At 31.8% G+C, this 22,394-nt stretch overlaps 3 protein-coding genes and 1 non-coding gene across 6 annotated transcripts in view; 3 read left to right on the top strand and 1 right to left on the bottom strand.

Moving 5' to 3' along the window:
• Positions 1–1,720: 1,720 nt before the first annotated feature.
• Positions 1,721–6,403, bottom strand: LOC115716326 (anthocyanidin 3-O-glucosyltransferase 7). The gene is made up of 2 exons (XM_030645093.2): positions 3,510–6,403; positions 1,721–2,741 (listed from the first exon to the last, which is right to left on the bottom strand). The coding sequence occupies exons 1-2, from the start codon at positions 4,012–4,014 to the stop codon at positions 1,864–1,866; spliced, it is 1,383 nt and encodes a 460-aa protein (XP_030500953.2). The 5' UTR covers positions 4,015–6,403; the 3' UTR covers positions 1,721–1,863.
• Positions 6,404–8,834: 2,431 nt separating this feature from the next.
• Positions 8,835–12,126, top strand: LOC115716327 (uncharacterized). The gene is made up of 7 exons (XM_030645094.2): positions 8,835–9,173; positions 9,869–9,959; positions 10,982–11,097; positions 11,181–11,240; positions 11,329–11,394; positions 11,479–11,677; positions 11,768–12,126. The coding sequence occupies exons 1-6, from the start codon at positions 9,117–9,119 to the stop codon at positions 11,668–11,670; spliced, it is 582 nt and encodes a 193-aa protein (XP_030500954.1). The 5' UTR covers positions 8,835–9,116; the 3' UTR covers positions 11,671–11,677; positions 11,768–12,126.
• Positions 12,127–12,977: 851 nt separating this feature from the next.
• On the top strand, positions 12,978–13,051 carry TRNAT-AGU (transfer RNA threonine (anticodon AGU)). The gene has a single exon. It is a non-coding gene; the product is annotated as a tRNA-Thr (tRNA).
• Positions 13,052–13,158: 107 nt separating this feature from the next.
• LOC115716364 (uncharacterized) overlaps positions 13,159–22,394 on the top strand; it is an 84,345-nt gene continuing 75,109 nt past the window's right edge. The window contains exons 1-18 of one of the 3 annotated variants that reach the window (XM_030645143.2): positions 13,159–13,574; positions 13,661–13,719; positions 14,630–14,761; positions 15,563–15,703; positions 16,082–16,138; positions 16,559–16,653; positions 16,740–16,872; positions 16,966–17,142; positions 17,250–17,437; positions 17,592–17,658; positions 17,871–18,004; positions 18,113–18,179; positions 18,268–18,330; positions 18,413–18,657; positions 18,746–18,875; positions 18,957–19,049; positions 19,141–19,326; positions 19,558–20,053. In XM_030645143.2, the coding sequence (XP_030501003.2) occupies positions 13,265–13,574; positions 13,661–13,719; positions 14,630–14,761; positions 15,563–15,703; positions 16,082–16,138; positions 16,559–16,653; positions 16,740–16,872; positions 16,966–17,142; positions 17,250–17,437; positions 17,592–17,658; positions 17,871–18,004; positions 18,113–18,179; positions 18,268–18,330; positions 18,413–18,657; positions 18,746–18,875; positions 18,957–19,049; positions 19,141–19,326; positions 19,558–19,842 (2,562 nt within the window). In that variant the 5' untranslated portion in view covers positions 13,159–13,264 and the 3' untranslated portion in view covers positions 19,843–20,053. Of the gene's footprint in view, positions 13,575–13,660; positions 13,720–14,625; positions 14,762–15,562; positions 15,704–16,081; positions 16,139–16,558; positions 16,654–16,739; positions 16,873–16,965; positions 17,143–17,249; positions 17,438–17,591; positions 17,659–17,870; positions 18,005–18,112; positions 18,180–18,267; positions 18,331–18,412; positions 18,658–18,745; positions 18,876–18,956; positions 19,050–19,140; positions 19,327–19,557; positions 20,054–22,394 lie in introns of those variants that run through there. The other 2 variants (XM_030645144.2, XM_061115249.1) reach the window with 2 other exon arrangements.

The raw sequence follows: 22,394 nt of genomic DNA, 5'->3' as shown, positions 1-22,394 counted from the left end.
ATGAAAGGTGATAAAAGTTTTGAAATAATTTAAGTGGTGAATAGTGTAATTTGAAAAAGTGATATTTGTTACTTATTGCAAAATGTATGTCAAGTGCATGTGAATGCATTAAACAACTTTACCCTATAACAAGCCAAATTTTGGTACTTTGCTTAGATTAGTGTCATTTATAGGAGTAGATACTAGATATAGTAATACATTTTAGACATTATTATTATGCAATATAAATTTTAGTAACATTTGATTGCACTAACTGAGCAACACTATACTTATTACTCCTTGAAGTTCTTTGTACTGCTTACTTCTATCTATGCCAACAACTTTTGTTGCAACCTCTCATAGTACTTGTACATTCTCTCTCATTTTCTTTCCTTTTTCTTGATGTAAGACCACATCCAAACAACTTTCCATTCCTTGTTTTGTGAATACTCCATCCTCAATTTTGATCCCGAATTCTCACACATCCTCTATCATCCATCCATTAATCATATGGTCACCAAAAAATGGCCTACAAACCATAGGCTATGAATACAAATTGGCCTCTATCATCTGAATACATGGAAAGGTAGTGGCTTGGGCACCACAACAAATCATACCATCCCGAATTCCCACATAAAATTTGGATACTCTATTTTGTAAAAGTTACCAATTAGATTTTTTGTTTTGTTAAATAATGAATTAGACCTTGTAATTTTTATAATGATACAAAATAATAGTACTCTGAATGAGGAGTGCACATCAAGTGGATTTTGACGAATTTTAAGTTTTTGAATTCAAGTGCATAGAATTAGTAAATCGAACATGCCCATTTGTATGACCGAATTTTTGGGTTTTGGGTGCGGATTGGACCGGGTCTGTGTGGGTTTTGACCGAGTTTTGAGTTGGGCTGGTCTTTTTTTTTTTTTTCTAAAAAAATATTATTTTTTATAAATTTTTTCATTAAATGGAAAAACAAAAAAGAAAATGAAAAGAAAGAAAATAAAAGAAGAACAAGAAAATAAAAATGATAAATCATTGTTTAGAATTAGTGTTTTTGTGTGTGTGTTAAGTTTATGTTTTTAAGGCTGAATAGAAAATGTATATAAAAAAAATAATAATATACATTCGTGTTTTGGGCAGATTCGTGTGTAATCTAATTTTTTCGATGTTAAACTAGTGAAATTCGAACCCGACCTAGGGAATAATTGGGTGTAACCCGAACTCGACTTGTAATTTTTTAAACCCATTTTTTTGGGTTTCGGATCGAGTAGGTTTGCTGAGTGGGTGTGTTTTCGGGTGTAAATGTGACACCTTACCCTGAATTGATTTTTGTTAAAATAAAAATTAATAATAACCCGTTTTAGAGTTTTTATAATAAATCTTTGTACATTTTCTGTATCTATTTGTACTAGAAATTATTTACAATATCGTTATATTAAACAAAAATTATCGAAAATTGAGCTCTAGATACCATTTTAAAAAATACATAGTTTAATTTATTATTTTACTAAACAGAAAGTCCAACTAGTAAATTATGCAAAATACAAGATCTAAAATATTAAAATTGTTATAATAACTTAATTTAAATTATAATGAAAGTGATAGGGTGATGAGTGATGATTGTAAGTTCTAAAAAGTCGTATGATTATTTATCTTTAACTTTATCACGTAGCTATCACATGGATCAAATTAAATAATTGAATTTGACCAAAATAAAAATGAAAAAATGGATCTTGGTCCCTCGGCCACAATAATGATATGTTTATTTAAGGGCAGATTGTAAAGTGACACTCCTTAGAAAGTTTTAAGATATCAATGCATAAAAACATTTAACATTCTTTCTCATTATCCAAAATAAATTCTATTTAACATTGATTGCACTAACTAAGCAACACTATGGCTATTTATCAAGTGGAGTAGCTCTTTGAAGTTCTTTGTACTACTTCCTCCTATGCCAACAGCTTCTATTGCAACCTCTTTTAGTACTTGTATATTCTCTCTCATTTTCTTACCTTTTTCTTGACATAAGACCACATCCAAACAAACTTTCATTCCTTGTTTTGTGAACACTCCACCCTCAATTTTGATCCCAAATTCCCACACATCCTCTACCATCCTCCCATTCAACCTTTGGTCACCGAAAAAAGGCCTACAAATCATAGGCACTCCACCAACGATACTCTCCAACAACGAGTTCCAACCACAATGAGACACGAACACCCCAACTGATTTATGGGACAATATGTTCTTTTGTGGTGCCCAAGCAACAACTTTTCCTTGTGTTTTCGCTTTCTCCAAAAACCCTTTTGGTAAATTTGCTTTTGCATTGTCCTTAAGTGACCATATGAATGGAACACCACTACTTTCCAAGGCTTCAGCTATAGCCACAAGTTCTTCTTTCGGTGGCACCGCCACTGACCCAAAACTAATGTACACAACCGACGCAACTTCTTGCTTGTCAAGCCACGATAGACAACCACTCTCATCTTGAGCAGGTTGGGGCGTCGGGGACACTAAGTTGAATGGCCCAACATTGAGGAACTTTTTGAATTTGGACTTCAAGTCATTAGTAAAGGTCTTGTCTAACTCTTCAAAGGAGTTTATGAAAATTGCGGTTGCTCTTGGTAACATCAACCCCATTTGATGTAGCATAGTTGAGAAGTGGGATTCCAAATCTCCAAACACTACTCCTTCAGGCAAATCTTGGATTTGTATCTTTGACATTCCTTGTATGAAACTAAGGCTTTTGTTTCCATTACCAACTACAAACCAAAGAAAACATCATCATGATCATCACATATAATATATACATATTTTAGTTTTCTACAAATTTTTGTAGTTAGACATCAACATGAGGTAACACCTTACCAATATGGTTAATGATTCATACATACTCAAATTATGTACAATTTTCTTACACACAATAATGTACAATTTTAACCAGCTAATTAAAAGTAATAGGATATCACTAAAAAAATATATAAGGCAAAAATTAAATACACATCAGTAATTTGAATGTGTGTTTAACATTACCCTTAATTAAAAGAGTAATTAGCGGTGAAATTTTCTTACGTTTAATTTTGGACACTTAACTCTTTTATTTTTGTTTTTGTGAAAAAACCCGCTTAAGTATACTTTTTTTTTGTAAATTTGAGATGCCAGTTAAATTACTGTTAAATACCAACTGGATGACTATTGTGTACACATGTGTATATGTGATAGAAAATCTTGAAATCAATATAGTAGTCATCCAGTTGGTACTTAACGATAATATTTAACTTATCCCTCAAATTTGCAAGAGTAAACTTATTGAAATTTTGCCAAAAAAAAAAATTAAAAAGTTAAGTATATAAAATTAAAATGTAAGAAAAAATAATTCTAAAATATGTAAAATTTAATATTAAATCACACTAATAATAATACAACAATATAATATATCTAAGTACATAACAAAAGAAAAAATAGAAGAGTAACAAAATATAAATCAAATAGCACATGTATTATATATATATATGTATATAGATACAAACCTTGATGCCTAATAAGATCAGTGTAAAGATGAGCAGAGAGTGCACAAGGCCCAGCAGTCCAAAATGGCACCCAAGACACACCCATCTCATGAGCCAAATCACCACCAAACCAAAAGAAAGCATCAGTGACCAAACAAGTCACCTCCTTCCCAATCTCGGCCACGGCCTTATCAATGCTGCGCCTCAAGCTCTGAGGCGCAGCTTTCATGAAGAGCTCAATGGGCTCCTGATGCCCTCTAGTGAAGATGTGTCCCTCAGGGACACCATGCCATACCTCATATGGCTTGATATTCAATTCGCTACCACAATCACCGCCACTACCATTAGTAGTGGTGTTTGTGGTAGTGAAAATAGTGTGATTAGATTGAGAAGTGTTGAAAAAAGAGAAAATAGTGTTAGGGGCCGAGGCTGCAGCCAAGCGACGGATAATGGCGAGGAGCGGTGCAGCGTGTGTGCCGAAGGGGAATGCTACTACACCCACATGAGACTCTATTGCTGCAACCATTGTTGTATCTACTAACTTATATTGTATCAAAATAATGTAGTTTTGTAGATATATATAGCACAATATATATGTATATTTATATAATAAGTGTAGTACTAAGATTATAGTAATCCTCTTGGTAGCTAGGAATGGGGGTTAGCAATATTTATGGACATTTTTATTTCAAGCACTAAAAAGAACTATTTTTAGTAATAATATTTTAGTCAAAAATATAAATTTTTTGTGATTAAATTTGACTTTTAGCTATAGCAAAAAGTTATTTATAAGTAAAACATAATATTTAGATACAAATTGTCATTAATTTAATTTTAGTTACAATTAATATTGTGACTAAAAACATATTTAATCAGAGTAAATTGTATTTTGTTAATTAATATTTTTAGTCACGGATCTTTTAGTGCTAATATCAGAAACTTTGTTATTTAGTCATAATTTTTTTTTAATAAACTTTTAGTTAGGACTAAAAGTAAGATTTTTTATAGTGAAAAATACCACACTAATGATACCCGACATCACTTAAATATGTTATATCATTTTTGGTATAAGTTAATTAACATGGATAATTACATATTTTTTGTAGGTGGGTGGGGAAATACTTGGCTATACTTACCAACATTAAATGTATTTATTATGTATGTTTGATTTGTGTGGTGAAGAATGAAGATGACTTTGTTCCTTTACCAAACTTTCATCATTGGATTATTAATGTTTCAACTATGATGATCACCGCACGTGATTACTTCCCATCCTCCATTCCTCACAATATATAAATAGTAATGGTGGTTGGGCGTTGGATAGTGAACTGACTCATTTTTTAACAAGTATTGTTATTGGGTACTAGTGGTGTTCAATACTTTCTATAAGTGGCGCCTTATGATTAGTTATCAATATTTTTTCTATTTTCTTAAGTTATATGAGACCCGATACTTAATTATACTAATAGCAGAATGGTGTTAGGTACCAACATTCAATAATGTTTTTTAACAATTTCTTTTTAATTTTTTTTTCTTCAAAAATTACTTTTATAATGCAAAATAAGTTTTAGGATGTTTATACGATGCACCCCTTAAAAAAGATGTATTGATACACCTTTTGCCTATTTTAGCATCTAAAATAATTTTTTAATATATTTTTTTCATACTCGTGTACGTTATAATTATTTAAGATATTTTATAAATTTTTGAAAAAATTAAAATAATTTACAATATAGAAAAAAGTGTTCAAACAATCTATTTCTATTTCACACGCATATAAAATAAAATAGTCATCACACGTGCAACACAGTGTTTGGATCTTATTTTCGGCATGTTATATTTTTCTGATTTTTCAAAATTTTGTAGAATATCTTAAATAATTATAATATACATAATAATAACAAAAAAAATTGACCAAAAAAATTATTTCGAATACAAAAAATAAATAGAAATACATCCGTACACCCTTTTTAAATTGTACATTGTATAATTTTCCAAAATTCTATTAACCTTAATTGTGTTGCACTACGCAGAACTATGGCTATTTATCAAGTGGAGAAACTCCTTAAAATTCTTTGTTGCAAACACTTTCACTACTTGGATATTTTCTCACATTTTCTTTCTTGACTGAAGACCACATCCAAACAACATTCCATTCCTTATTTTGTGAGTACTCCAACCTCATTTTTTATCCCAAATTCCCACACATCCTTTATCATCCTCCTATTCACTATTCAGCCTATAGTCACTAAAAAATAGATATTTGCGCTTAAACTCTTTTAACATTTATAATTATTACACATATAACTCTAATAAAAAAAGTAGCAGCAAAACTACTTATTTTACGATTTTGTTGTAATCATACAATTTTTTTGTTAATTAAGCCCATTAAGTGTCAGTTCGGAAATACGCGGTGACATATTTTTTTAGTTTACGTGTTTCTGAGTTGATACTTGATGACCAAAAAATACACCACTGCAACAAAATCGTAAGATAAGATATTTTTGTTGTCATTTTTTTTATTAAGGTCATATGTGTAACAATTGTAAATGTTAAGAAGGTTTTGCTACAAATATCCCCACCAAAAAATAGCCTACAAATCATAGGCACTCCCCCGACAATAATCTCGAACAACGAATTCCAACCACAATGAGACACGAACACACCCCAACTAATTTATGGGACAATATGTTTTTTTTTGGTGCCCAAGCCACTACATTTTTTACCATGTGCTTTTGCTTTTTTCGAAAATCCTTTTGTCATACCATTAAAGCACATGTTCCGCTAAATGAATTATATTTTAGCTTTTCATTACTTATTTTCATCTCTATTATATGAAAAGAAAAAAGTTATGCACCAAATCTAGTTATTGACGCAAACAAGATTTATATCCGCACAAAAAGTAAAAAAAAAAAAAAAATCCAATTTTTTGTAATTTAGTATATATATTTTTTGTTTAGACAAATAAAATTAGTAATTGACATGTAATTGATTGGTGGCTACCAAACCTAATTAAATGGTAACTAACGTTAAAATTAATGTTAGCTATAAAGTGTCATATTACTATTAATATAATTTATTATTGAGTATTATTTATTTTATTTTAATAATAATTATAAAAAATATCAAACCATTCAAAAGACATCACCTCATAATTGCGTAGATACCATAATACTTAATAGTAGTACTAGTAGTACTCTATTTGTTATGTGAGAGGTACTACTCTCTTCTAAATTTTAATTTATAATTATAATTAATTAATTTAATTTTATATTTACAGAATAAGCTCTTAAATAAAATTTATATTATAACATTTATTGAAAAAATCAAGGGTTAATTACTTTTAAACCATCTAATAATCTATAAAATAAAGTATAATTATTTAAATTAGAGAAAAATAAATATATTTAATAGAAATTACACTGAGTTTTTATAGAACGTCCGCAAAAATATGACTTTTTTTACAAGAAAAAAAAAGTTAAAAAAAGATGGGAAAAAAAATATAGGGTATGTATCCTAAGGTAACTAATACTGTTTTTTCCATTTTGTTTTAAAAAAAATTCCCACAAATAACATTTTTTTTTAAATTCATAGTTTTACAAACTTTTGCCATAAAACAAGTAAAATTGAAAATTCCCATAAATATGTTATTTTTGAAAATACTCCTTTCTTGACAAACCGATGTTAATTTTAAAAGGCCCATATTTGGTTTGGACTGGACTCACTTTTACAAGTTATTGGGCTTTCTTCATACTTCTTCTTCTTCTTCTTCATCTTATTATTATTATAGGAAATTACAATCAGATTTTAAAATTTGTTTAGTGTAGTTTTAAGTTTGACCAATTTATAAGATTATTTTTTGTTTTTAAGTATTTGATGGTATTTGATATGTCATATATATAAATTAGGTTTTCAAAGCCTATATGTAATGTTTTTATTTGTTTTTAGGAAGTTTTATCAACGGTGCCGAAAAAGTCGCCAAAATTTGCTGCTTGCGCTGGAAAAGTCGTTGAAGTAGCTTCCAGTGTCAGAAAAGTCGCCGGAATAGTTGCTGGCCCCGAAAAAGTCGTCAGAATTGGCATTGTTGCTGGAAAAATCACAAAACTAATTTCTTAATGAAAAAACTGATTTCTTGATGAAAAAACCAATTTCTTGATGAAAATAACAAAAATACAAGAAAATAACAAAATAACCACATAAAAGTAACAAGAAAATAATATCAAAACAACAACAAAATAACATAAAAAAATAATATACAATCAACAAAAAAATAATAACAAATTAACAAGAGTACAACATTAAAATTTAAAATACACCAAAAGACCGTATTTATGTAAATAAAATTTAATAAACCGTAAAAATATTGAAAACTCCGTACAGACTGTAATTTTGTAATTTTTTGTATTTTTTTTTTTTTTGAAATTATCCCTTTTAAAATTAAGGTATATTTTATACCATTTTAAAAAATATAAAATCTAAATTATTATTTTACAAAACAAAGGGAGCGAACTCTAACGAATATGAAACGCAAGGATACAAGTTATGTCTTGGAATGAAAGACAATTCTGAATCCACTTTGTCTACGAACAAGGAAGCTATACGTAATATAACTATATTTGGCTTAGCTTCCATAAACTTCTTTTTAACTTTTAGAATTAAAAAGAAATTTCTATAGGTATTTGGATAAAAATTACCTATTAATTTTTGAGAAACTATTTTAAAAATTAAAATAATTAATATAATTTTTAATTAACTCACATTTTTTTTTTCTTTTTAATAATATCCAAACACTTTAAAAAATAGTAATTTTTATTAAAAAAAAATCTTCTTATAATAGTTATCCAAACGTTAAAAATAAGATAAAACTTATTCTTATCTTATACTTCTAACTATAAGCAAAAGTAAAAACTTAGCCAAACAGGGCATATGAATCTTATAGAGTGTTCGATCTTGGCTCAAGATGAACGTTGGTGTCATGCTTAACACATGCAAGTCGGATGGGTGAGTATGCGTAAGAACCTTTTCTTATGAGGGTTTAATCTGTAATTTTCACTCAAGTAATTTGCGGTATAAATACCTAAGTTTAACTCGGTAATAATACTTAAGTTATATTTTTGGAACTCTAAGTTATATTAAGTCATTTTTCACGTGTCATTTTATTATTGGTATATTTAAATTAATTTTTTTTTTTAAAATAAATTTAATGACTTGAACCAATCACGAATTGTTACGTAGCAATTTACTTAACATTTAATAATCACGTTAGATATTTATTTACAACTAATAATTAAACTTAATTATTTATATGTTAAATTACTCTTTTTACCCTTATAAAAATAATAGAAAATAAAAATAAAAAAAAAAAATAAAAAAAGAAGACTATTCTCTGTATTTTTTTCCTTCTTTTGATTTTCCTAAAAAGTGTTTGGAAAGAAAGAAAGAAAGAAAGAAAATCAAACGCTAAACACTTTTTCATTTTCTTCTTTCAAAGATCGAATCAATCTGACCTAATCTAACCTTCAATCTCAAATCTCAATCGGAATCGGAAGCTCCACTGATAGTCGATGAGCTCTACTTGAAAAAAAGAAAACACATAAGTTTTTCAACAACAGCGAAACCTCAATTACTATGGGTCAAGCTTTTCGCAAGCTTTTCGATGCTTTCTTTGGTAATACCGAGATGCGAGTATGTATATTTATTCTCTTTCTCTTGTTCTTCCTTTGTTTTTTTTTTTGAATTAGTTATAACTTGTAATTGAATTGATGAGGGGAATTCGATGTATTTGCTATGGATTTTTTTGTAGAAATATTATGAGTGATGATTTATGTTCAGACTTCTTATAGCTGTTGTTTTCGTTCTGTATATATATATGGACATGTCAGTCACATGGGTATATTGATTGTTCGATTGAATTTGAATTGAATTAATTGTTGTAGATTTCAAATGACATTGAATGATTTTGACTTTTGAGTACGTTGCTCATTTCAAACCTCATACTTAATGATGATTTTTTTGGCTTTAAGCTTTAGATATTATTGTAATTATAATATCAAAACTTTAAATTTTCAAATAGTTTATTTCAAACTTGTTTTTGACCCTGTAAACTATTTGATATTTTTCTAAAATTTACAGGGATAATATTATAATTATGATGAATATCGCCATGCATTACCTTTGAATGGGCTAGTATTGTTCTTACTCTTAGTGTTTGATTGGTTTGCTTTTGCTTATGTTTCATGTTTGTTATGTTGGATTAGGTTGTAATAATGATGAGCATTGTGATGTATTATTACCTTTGAGTAAGCTAGTATTGTTTTTACTCTTAGTGTTTGATTAGTTTGCTTTGCTTATAATGTTTCATGTTTGTTGTGTTGAATTAGGTTGTAATGTTAGGCCTGGATGCAGCTGGTAAGACTACCATTTTGTATAAGCTGCACATTGGAGAAGTTTTGTCAACTGTTCCCACAATTGGTATGTCAATTTTTAGTTGATAAAGTTGGAAATGTGTGGTTGTATCTTGTGTTTATGAACTAGGCTCTGTGGACCAGGAAATTGTAGCAGTTATAGTTATTCATAACGGACTCCAACCTCTGACTTTGTGGGAGCGAATCGCATGTCTAACCATTTTAGCTACCCCTTTTGGTTTGATATGTGTGGTTATATTTTTTATATTTAAGATCTTATAGTGTATGTCGTTTTCACTTGTTTTTTTCCCTTCCTTTTATGTTGGATGGTACACTAAGATTTGTGCCGTTACTCATTTTTACTTCTTTTGACTGTTGGGATTTCGAGTATGTTATAAATTATTGAGAACGGACTTGATCCTCGGTCTTTGTGGGAGGGAACGACATGTTTTACCATTTGAGCCACCCCTTTTGGTTTGATATGTGTGGTTGTATCTTATATTTAAGATTTTAACGTATTGTGTTGTTTTCATTCCACTGAACACTGATTTCACTCGTTTTTTTTCCTTCCTTTTCTGTTGGAAAGTTCAAAAAGATTTGTGTCATTACTCATTTTTATCTCTTTTGACTGTTGGGATTTTGAGCCCATTCTCAATTATAGTTAATCAGAACAGACTCGAACCTCGGACTTTGTGGGAGCAAATGACATGTCTAACCATTTGATCCGCCCCTCTTGGTTTGATGTGTGGTTGTATTTCATATTTAAGATTTTACTCTTTATGCCGTTTTCTTTCCACCACCGAACATTGATTTCACTCGTTTTTATTTCCTTCCTTTTCTGCGGGATGGTACAAAAAGATTCGTGCCATTACTCATTTTTACTCTTTTTGACTGTTGAGATTTTGGGTTCTTTCATAGCATCACGATTCTCTTTTAAGACTTTTCTTTTCTCTTTTTCTGTTAAGGGAAAGTTCCCGTTCGTACTTACATTTGGATATCATTTCCTTTGCTATTTATACCTATTCGAAGATTACTGTACACTACTGTTCTTTATGAACTTTTCTGTAAACATATTTCGGTCTCCTGCAGGTTTCAATGTGGAGAAAGTACAGTATAAGAACGTAATATTCACTGTTTGGGATGTTGGCGGTCAAGAGAAGCTAAGGCCGCTATGGAGGCATTACTTCAATAACACAGACGGCTTGGTAATATTCCTGCTAGTGTTTTTGGTATTCTCGCTTGATGGCTTGTTTATGAGAGTGTTATTCTTTCTTTGCTCGATTTGCAGATATATGTTGTTGATTCCTTGGATCGAGAGAGAATCACAAAAGCAAAGGCAGAATTTCAGGTTTTGGGATTCATGAACGAATCATAATTCAAAATATGCCCTTAGCTGTTTGTTTCTAACTTAATTAGTTTTCTTTTCTCTGTTTCAGGCCATCATCAGCGATCCATTTATGCTCAACAGTGTCATCTTGGTGTTTGCCAACAAACAAGACATGGTATGTCGCACTAGTAATTCGTTTATTCGAGAAAAACACTCTTAATTTTCGTCTAATTTCGGTTTTTCTCTTTCCATAACAAAGAAAGGAGCAATGTCACCAATGGAAGTATGCGAAGGACTTGGCCTCTTCGATCTCAAAAACAGAAAATGGCACATTCAAGGGACATGTGCACTCCGTGGAGATGGACTTTATGAGGGCTTGGATTGGTTGGCCGGGACACTCAAAGAGATGAGAGCTGCCGGATACTCTTCAGTCGGCACTTCATCATTCTAATTTCAAGGTTCAAAAAACCCGAACTAGATTTTTTCTTATGACAAATAACGAAACATTACTCACGAACGTTCGACCATTTCCCTTTTTGTTTTTGTAGGTTAGTCTTGAGCAAAGGGGGCAATTTTCAATTGTTAAAAAGCTGAAAGAATCAACCTTTTGCACGCTGAGAAGTCTTGACCAAATTTTTTCTTAGATTTGATTTAGAGGCTAATGACCGTTCACTAGGTGGCTTTTTCGGTTTTTTTTCCTTCGCCTTACATGGTGGCACTCGAAGTTGAAAGAAAACTTTCTCCGATGTATATTTTTTCGTTTTCGAAGATTTGCAGGATGTCTTTGATAAAAAAAATATAAACCTACAAATACTAGGATTTATGTATGCTTATATGATGCTCAACCCTCATATATGCATATATTCCTATACATAAATATATACATGGGATTGATGATGGAGTAGTAGATTTTGATCTCTTTCTCTCTCATACTTTAGTATATCATACACTAATAATATTCATTAAATAGTAATTAATCATTAATTTTAAGTAAACCCATTAATTAACAAATACTCTTACCTCTTGTCTCTTTTGAGTCACAAATTAGCTTCTATCAAAAAGAGAAGAGAAGAATTTGCAAAACAGCAATAATAATAATTAATTACCAATTAATTTCCGTGAATATAATTTAGAAAGGATAGAATAAATAAGTGGAGGGATATTCTTCAACTAAAAACAAGCATTATCCACTTTTAATGCAAATTTAACCAACCCGCGAGCAGCCTTGTTAGTCGTACATTTGACATGAGTAACATATACATTAGAGAAAAAGAACAAAAGGCTAGAGACATCTACAATGAAATCATGAAAATAAGAGATTGCAATGAAGGGAACTTTCTAATTATAATTTTTTCTCTTCTGAAATTTAATATGTACAAATCATGTTTCCTGAACTTTTCAGCCCTTGAAAATTCCTCATAAACTATTAAGATTGTTGGATTTAAAGACATTTATCCAATTTCATTAAACTTTACTAATCCATTAATTTTCCATGTACTAAATTATGCTCCTCAAACTTTAATATCTACGAAATCATACCCCTCAAACTTTAACATGTACTAAATCATACCTCCCAAACTTTAATTCATATTAGATTTTCCTTACTAAAGTTAAACAAAAGTCTTTAAATTCAACAATCTCAATAATTCAAAAAAATTTTAACGACCTTAAAAGTTCAGGGGCAAAAATTCTAATTAGCCTTAATCTTATTATATTCAAAAACAATAAGAAAATTATAATGTATTCCCAAAACAAAAAGCTCTCATAGCTCAGTTGGTTAGAGCACCCGTTTAGTAAGCGGGAGGTCTTGAGTTCAACTCTCAATGAGAGCATTTTCTCTTTTTCCTCTTTTATTTATTTATTTATTTTTTATATTTCCAATTATTCCAAACCACAAATTATTACTATTATTTAATTAATTAAATTTACCATTTAAACCGAAAAAGATAACCACCACAACCACCTGAAAATTTTCTAGAGAGAGAAACAAAATTTTTAGAGAGAGAATCAGAGGGAAGAGGCAGAGACCGACGCCGGAGAAGACGATGGTCTCAAGCCAAACCCCAACCAAATCCAACTACCACCCAATGTTGGCTCACCGATTCAATCGCCGAACTACTACTACTACTACATCCAACCTCCGTTACCTACTCTCTCCTCCCAAATTCACCGTCTCTTCTTCTCTTAACTCGGTCTTCACCTCCGCTAACGTCATCGCCGCTGGATCGACTTCTCTTCACGGCGCCGTTACCTCTACAATCACTCATGTCGCTGTTACCGCCGTTGCGATTGCTTCCGGTGCTTGTCTTTCTACTAAGGTCGATTTTTTGTGGCCCAAACTCGATGAACAACCTGGTAGTATGACTAATCCATACGTTGTGATGTGGTTTTGTTAGGTTTTGTTGTGTTTCTAAATTTTTGTTTATTGATTTTTTTGTTAGGTTCTTACATATTGGAAGGTGTTGATGTAACTGGTTATCATATCTTTAGCGATCCAATGGTATTTCACCCAATTCAATTATTCATTGTCTTTTTGATTATTTTCTCTGCTTAATTAATTTGTATATAAAATTCTTAGGTGAGTGCATTATTTTGCTTATGGGCATTGTTTTTTGGGTATATAGAGAAATTGCAAACCAATATATTAGAGTTATAGTAAGGATTCTGTTCGAGTTTTAGAAACTTGTGAGCAATTATGATAAGTGAGCAATTGATTATTTTGAACTTTATTTTTGATGCAGTAAATTGTTTAGGATTTCTATAGGATGCCCTTATTTCACTCAATTCAATCATTAGTCGTCTTTATGATTATGTTCTCTGCTTAATTAGTTTATATATATTCATAAATATAGGGAGCAAATGATAATAATAATGATATGCATAAAAGAGCTGCATAGCTCAATACCATCAAACTTATGTGTATCATTAACCAATGAGATTTAAGAGCGGGTACATTTTTTTAGTTTGGGATAGTTACACTATATATTATGATATTGAAAATCAAATTTTTAAAACCACCGAGCCTCGAAGCTTATCTCGGAGATGTTTTTTATTTACGTTCACGCTTTTTGGAAAGAGCTGCTAAATCTAGTTTTAGTTTAGGTGAAGGAAGTATGTACTTTTGCTCCTTCGGTAGGAGTGTTTTCTATTTTCTGCATTTAAGAAATTATATCCCATTTTTTTTTATGTATGACATTGTATATTGTAGTTGTAAATTAATAAGCATGCTGCCGGCTTTTGGTAAATTCTCAAATACTTTACCGTGTCGAAAATAAATTTTAAAATAGTCTGTTGCAAGCTTGTAAAATAAAACAACCATGTGTGAGACCGACTGAATGTTTGAATCCTATTTTCGACTGCTTAATTTTAGTCATCTGATGCCTCTGGAATTTGTCCATTTGTGAAGGCAGGTGCAGAAAGCTATTGCCTTTGCTAAATTAGCTCACCATGGCCAATTGCGCAAAACTGGAGACCCATATTTGACTCATTGCATTCATACTGGAAGAATCTTGGCTATGTTGGTCCCTGCCACCGGCAAAAGGGTACCTAGTTTTCTCATTCTCATTACTCTTAATTTTAGTTTATCAATGAGCAAAGTGATGTATTGTTATTCTTATTTCCTTTGAAAAGAGACTAAGGTAAAATGTTCAATGTGACTTTTCAAATATGTGGCAGAGGAAAGCCGTGGTTACTGTTAATGTAATTAGTAGAAGTAGCTAATCAATATTTTAGTTGCTAAACAGAATTATCAGATCTTATGGAGCCAAAGGGCTACCCAAAATCTCATCTTATCCCAAAGATTTTCCACCTGCACTGTCCTTCGATGATTCTCATATTCCTTTCCAGCCATAGCGCTCCCATAAAATAGTTGATAAAGCAAGCCACCATAATGATATATTTGGTACACACTTGTGCACAATTCAATTCTTGAAAGAACTATGAAAGGTAGTTTATTGATAAGAGCAAGAAAAAATGCAAAATCTCAAGTTATTCGAGAAGCTGGGTAAACTCCCTGAGTAATATTATCTCTAAATATTTCACACCAAAAATTCACTCCCTCTCACAAGACTAACTCTCAGTATTTATAGGCAAGACTAACAAATAATCCTAACTAGCCAACCAAATTAGAACACACAAATTTACTAACACTGAAAGCCTCCATAATTCTAATGAGTTATACTAGTGAGACTAATATTAAGGCCTAACATATTATTATGATTTAGGGAGGAAAACCCTTTCCATTTCTTGTTTTACTTCATTCAACTTTGTGTATTGATACAACAAGAAGTGGTTTTATTGAATAAAACTACTATCCCTTCACATTAACCCAAAATCTGTTGCAGGCTGTTGAAACTGTTGTGGCTGGAATTCTTCATGATGTTGTTGATGACACATGTAAAAGTTTGCAAAACATAGAAGAGGATTTTGGTGAGGATGTAGCTAGGTTGGTTGCTGGTGTTTCAAGGCTGAGTTATATTAATCAGGTATAACTAATAGCCTGTGAGAGAAATAAATGTAGTTGTAATTGGTCTTTCAATTGCTTATCTAATAAAAAAGTCAGCCATCTTATCTTTTTTTTCCCAACACTAATAGTTTGTGAGAATATCTATAACTTCATATTGTAAACTCAAAAGTCATAGAAAATACCAATTATGAAAAGTTGGTAGAGTTTTTTTGTTTCTTCTTCTAGGCAGTTAAAAGAAATGTCTATTTCTATGTTAATAAGGTTAGATTTTGTTGATTCGTACAATTGTGGCATTGCATACTCTAGCTATACTGGAGAGAAACTGAACGATTTGATCTTATTTATAGTTAGCCAAACTAAGTTGATGACATGAAATGACTATTAATCTGCTATGCAGCTCTTGCGGAGACACCGGAGAATAAATGTGAACACTGGTACCCTTGGGCAAGAAGAGGTATGCAATGTATTCTTTATGCTTTGATAGTAAGTAGCCATGATTAATGGTGATAAGTAGTTATTGATCTATTCATTATAAATCTAAAATCTCATTGGATATAAGACATAATCTTCTAATCCTAATGTCCTCGTAGTTTAATAGGTGAGCTGTTATAATCACAAGTACTTACCAGGCAATTTTCAATTCCTCAACGATATGCACTCGGTTAATAATAATCAGTGAGATGTTACTATGTGTGTGCATGTATAAAGTTATTAACTTTCATTTAAAGATACGGTGAATGGGCATTTACTGTATTGAGGATATGTATTTGTACTGGCTGATGTTATTAGCTCGTTCTGAAACATGACCATATGAGAATTAGAGCTTAGGTGTTCAGTTTTTCCTTAGCTTACACTTGCTTTGTTTGCATTTCAGGCAGACAATTTACGGGTCATGCTATTGGGAATGGTTGATGATCCACGTGTGGTTCTTATCAAGCTCGCTGACCGTCTTCACAATATGAGAACAATGTACTGATTCTGACACTATATGAGACTCTTCTACAGTTGTGTATAAATAGTAGCAATTGGTCACACTATATGACACTTGTTTACAGTTATGCTCTGCCACCGCAAAAGGCTCAAGCTGTTGCAAAGGAGACCCTCGCCGTTTGGTGTTCACTTGCTTCCAGATTGGGTTTGTGGGCATTGAAAGCTGAGTTGGAAGATTTGTGCTTTGCTGTACTTGAGGTCTCTTATATCTATTTGCTTTAGCTCCAAGTTTCATGCACTTTTATTATGTAAAGAATTTGCAATTCATGTTTTAGTTGTATGTCTATGCAGCCTCAAATCTTTCAGAAATTGAGAGCCGATCTAGCTTCTTTGTGGAGTCCTAGTAGTAAAGCGGGAAACACAAAAAGATTATGTGCAAGAGCCAGCTTGCAACCCTTGGACAAGAAAATCTCTGAATGTGATTGTGAGGGGACTATGGCAGTTGATGAAGACATTACGAGCATGAAAGTAAAGTTTTTTTTGCCATTACACTTTGCAAATTACCAAGGCAAAACCGCTTTGGGAAACATGGGATGGCTGTAAAATCTATTGTGGTTTCTTCTTTTCAATTTTAGGATCTTTTGGAAGCTGTATTGCCGTTTGATGTCTTGCTAGACAGAAAAAAGCGGTCTAGATTTCTTAGTACTCTAGGAAAAGATCTGGAGACAACAAGCCCGAAGGTTGTGCGAGATGCTGCAGTTGCTTTACAATCTCTGGTAGTTTGTGAGGAAGCACTTGAACGGGAGTTGATTATTTCAACTTCGTATGTTCCAGTTTCACTTTTCACTGTTTTTCTTGTAGTTTCTTTAATTACATACTTAATACTTAATAATATACAAGAATTGTCTACCATTCTGATTTTGCTGATAACAATGAAAATCATAATCATTCGGCTTTATTTTCTTTTTCCCTTGCAGCTATGTCCCAGGAATGGAAGTAACTTTGTCTAGCCGTTTAAAGAGTTTGTATAGCATCTACAGCAAGGTAATTAATATAGTGGAGTGATGTTTGAAAGGCATTCTGTTCTTTCAATCGAAAAAAAGTCTGACATTTACTATTTGTTAATTTAATGCTTCTATTGATACTTGACTTTGCTCATATCATTTTATCTTCGTCTTTTAAACATTGTTTAAAGGATCCTTGTACAGAACTTCATTCCTGTAGAGATTTTGACATTGTTATCTATGTTTCTGTAGATGAAAAGAAAGGATATCGACATTGACCAAGTGTACGACGCCTGTGCTTTAAGGGTAGTTGTTGGAGACAAGAATGGAACTCTTCACGGGCCTGCTGTTCAATGCTGTTATAGCCTTCTCAACATTGTACACAAGTACTCCAAAATGAACCTTTCGTTTTGTTCCCATTCTTGGTTATATATGGCATAAAGACATCATAACTGTATAATTCATGATAATGGAATATTTGGCTTATTATGCAGACTTTGGACCCCCATCGACGGCGAATTTGATGATTACATTGTCAATCCAAAGCCTAGTGGCTATCAGGTTAGATCTTTCACTACGAATTAGAAGGTTTCTCCGGTTATTCTTACTATACCTTTGGGTTTATAATTACATAAATTTCTGTTTATAGTCTCTGCACACTGCAGTACAAGGCCCCGAAAGATCACCTTTGGAAGTTCAAATACGAACACAGGTAAGTTCCAAACTTCACCAAACAATTAAAAACTCAGGGTGTATCTTTTAATTTATCGATTGTCAGTAACAAATCTTAACAGAGAATGCACGAATATGCCGAACATGGACTAGCTGCTCATTGGCTTTATAAAGAAACTGGTAACCAGTTATCTTCCACACCAATCACAGATGAATCCGAAGTGGAGGCTGCTCCGTATTTCTCCAGTGATTCAGAGGATCAGAATTCCATAGAAGGCAATTTGTTACAGAAGTACAGTTTGCTGAAATCTGGGCATCCGGTACTTAGAGTTGAAGGAAGCCATCTTCTTGCTGCTGTCATTATTAGGTACGATACTTCATCGTATATCTAACTGAATACAGTTTTCGGTTACATGTCATTTAACAGTAGCGCGTCTTTTCAAATGATCATGCAGAGTAGAAAAGGGTGGAAAGGAGTTGCTTGTTGCCGTGAGCTTTGGACTAGCAGCTTCTGAAGCAGTAGCTGATAGAAGATCTTCATCCCAAATGAGGCGGTGGGAAGCTTATGCAAGGCTATATAAAAAGGTTGATTTCGATATAACCTTAAATTATTACCTGATTTGAAAGTCGTTGTTAATTGCAACTTTGCATGTTCTTGGTGTCCAGGTGACCGATGAGTGGTGGTGTGAACCAGGACACGGTGATTGGTGTACTTGCCTAGAAAAATACACTCTCTCTCGAGACGGTATGTACCACAAGGTATGTTCTATCATGTCATATTCTCAGAAAACGAAACAGCTATTAATTTTTGTCGGTGAAAAGTGATCAAAATATTGTCTTTCCCGTGCAGCAAGATCAATTTGGACGCTTGCTGCCGACCTTTTTACAGGTCATTGATTTGACGGACGATGAAGAGTCTGACTACTGGGCTGTTGTGTCCGATGTCTTCGATGGTAAACAGCTCGATTATTATACATCGAGGCCGAGTTTAAATGCTGTGACATGGAGCTCCATGGAGACTAGCATAAATAACAAGGTTTGTCTAACAACGAATATGATTTTTTTCTGGGCATTTCTTATAATATCAAGTGTGAGCGCCGATTAGAAAAGGACCAGAAAAACTTTTTAGTTATGAATCGGGAATAGAACCGATGAGATTTACCAATCTAGACCAAGTTGTTGATCATTACTGGCATTAAAATTTGTTCATGATAATTTTACATGATTAGTGTTCGAAATCATCAATGTTAGCCTTAAATTCTTATAGGTACGTCTGTTAAGGACAATGTTGCGGTGGGAAGAGCAACTACACACCGAAGCAAGTTTCGGACAAGATAAGCCAAGAGGAAAGTCTTACGGCTCGGTTGTTCTTGGGGAGGTGGTGATTGTTTGTTGGCCCCACGGCGAGATAATGAGACTGAGTACTGGTAGCACCGCGGCCGATGCTGCTAGGCGAGTCGGACTCGAGGGAAAATTGGCTTTAGTTAATGGCCAATTAGTGTTGCCTAATACTAAGCTAAAAGATGGTGATGTGGTTGAATTCAGAATTTGATGATGATCACAAAAAATTTGTATTTGTGAAAATAATTGGGGGAATAAGCAAAAATGAAATTGTATAAAAAAAATGTATCTTTATTGTTCTTTTTTTGTTCTTTCCCCTTAATTCAAGGAATAATGTATATAAAAGAATTTTCAATATTGTACATATAATGTCAAAATTCCACACCAAAAATATTTAATAAAAAATGAAAATTCTTTCTTAATGTCTTTTTAAATTTTGGGATATATATTTGCAATTATAAAAGCAATAATAAAATACAATATATGCAATAATATACATGTGTTTAAAAGAGAAAGTTTTATAGGGAATATACTCATCATGCTCTCTATTTTGTTGAAAAAATATATTTGGGGATTCTGTATTTTCATGTTCATTGTTACCTTATATTTAAAAATTGTAAATTACATAAATAAAAGTGTGGGTTGAATAGGATAAAATTTGGTTAAGTAATTTTGTTCTTTATCTTTGAGGGGTTTTTTTTTTTTTTCACAATTGAGTGCTAATAAAAAAATAAAAACATTTAATTTTGCTTACTTTCTGCTTTAGTGTTAATTCTACTACAATAAAATGTGCAATACTAATTTCTTTTTATATTTTTTCTAATATTTAAATAAAATTATAATAGCTAATTTATATACAGATTATGTTTTAGTATATTGGTAAAGACTTATCAATCTATGCTTTTAGTCACAAGTTCAAATAAATCATTTTTTGTATTTCTTTTTTTAGCTAACTATATCTATCCTTAGCACTCAACAATATCTATATTACATCAATATTATTCTAAAATTACTTTAAGTAATTAAAAAAAATTGTAATTTTTTTTTGCTTAATAAAAAAAATTTGAATTTAATAAAAGAAAATACTTAAAAAAAGTTTCAAATTTAAAAAAAAATAAAAAAGAAAAACCATTGTACTTTTCTTTTTCTTCATAAGAAGAAATTTATATTTAATAAAATGAAATACCAAAAAATATTTCAAATTTAAAAATAATTTTTTTTTTGCTTAACAAATTTATAATTTGATAATTTATAAAATTGAGAAATTAGGAATTTATATATTTTAAATTAGAGAATAATTTTAGAAATTAAAAAAATTATTGTAAAAGAGAAAAATTAATAGAGACTATTGGACAATTATTTGAGGTCCTAAAATATTATTGGAGAATTATTTAAAATTTAGTTATATATATTTTTTTTAAATCAAATTCCATTCTAACCCTAATTTTATGCCTCTCTCTCTCAATATCTCTCTACTACCGCATCTCTCTCTCAATCTCTTTGCTTTATCTCTTTGCCTCATCAAATTCAAATTCAATAATAAGTTATAATATTTTATTATCGGTCGATGGATAACTAGATGTACATCAAATTTAGAGTTAGTATTTCATTATCCATCTACTGCTGCATCTCTCTCTCTCTCTCTCTCTCTCTCTCTCTCTCTCTCTCTCTCTCTCTCTCTATCGCCCAATGACCCGAGCTCACCGGCGTTGATGGTGCAAATGGAGCCTGAAACCAAGCTCACCGGCAAGCACAACCAGACCAGTGGCTCCCATCTCCATGCTCAACTTGTTAAGTAGTTGTAACTAACTATTTACTAGCTACTAAAAAAAAATAAAATAAAAACACATGAATAAAATTGAAAATAGAAAAAAAATTGATACAAAATAGAGTTAGTTTCTAAACTTTTGTTTCTAAATTAATTTTTTAGAAATTAATTTCTAAACTTTTTTTTTTGATGAATCAGAAAGTTATATTGCACAAACCACTTTACAACCTAAGAGCACTCCAAAAAAAGAGCCTCAATGATTTTTAATCTATGCAAATATTGTATTTACATTATTACAATCCATAAAACCAATCCCTATCTATACAACTCAATTTCTTAGGCAAAAACATAGTCACCCGAGTTTTGATTCTCCACCGAACAACCTCCATCACTCTTCGGCTGCTCATTTTGCCATTCAAGCTTGTTTCTAGCCTCCCAAATGCTGTACACCAGACCTACAATTACAGCTGCCAATACATTCTTTCTAAACTTACTTATTTTAGCTTTCCTAATCCATCTCAAGATCAAGGGAAGCTCATTAGCAGCCGTGCCCCACACCAGCCAATTTTTGGCTGCTTGTAAGCACTTTTCAGCAAAGGAGCAGTTGAAAAATAGGTGTTGTGTGTTCTCTGAATGAGCATTGCATAATCGACACCTACTTTCAATTTGAATTCCAAACTTGACAAGCCTTTCCTTTGTCTTTAATCTATTCAACATGGCCAACCAAAGTATCACACTATGTTTGGGGATGTTTAGTCTTGCCCAAACCTCTCGGCTCCAAGCTACTTTATCATGATTTGGCTTGAGTAAGTCATAACCTTCAGCAATCACATATTTTTTCTCTTGGAATTCAATCGGATTCTGGATGGTTTTCAGAGGTTCCTTAACAGCTGCAAGCTTCCTCCAATACCAGCTCGAATGGATAGAAGCTTTGTAACTCCACCAAGAATCTCTTTTGATATATACACTATGCACCCATCTCAACCACAAACTTT

The sequence above is a fragment of the Cannabis sativa genome, chromosome 5 (genome assembly GCF_029168945.1).
Source record: "Cannabis sativa cultivar Pink pepper isolate KNU-18-1 chromosome 5, ASM2916894v1, whole genome shotgun sequence".
NCBI classification, from domain to species: domain Eukaryota; kingdom Viridiplantae; phylum Streptophyta; class Magnoliopsida; order Rosales; family Cannabaceae; genus Cannabis; species Cannabis sativa.
The sequence above is the reverse complement of the archived record's forward strand: the minus strand, read 5'-3'. Positions and strand labels throughout refer to the sequence as shown.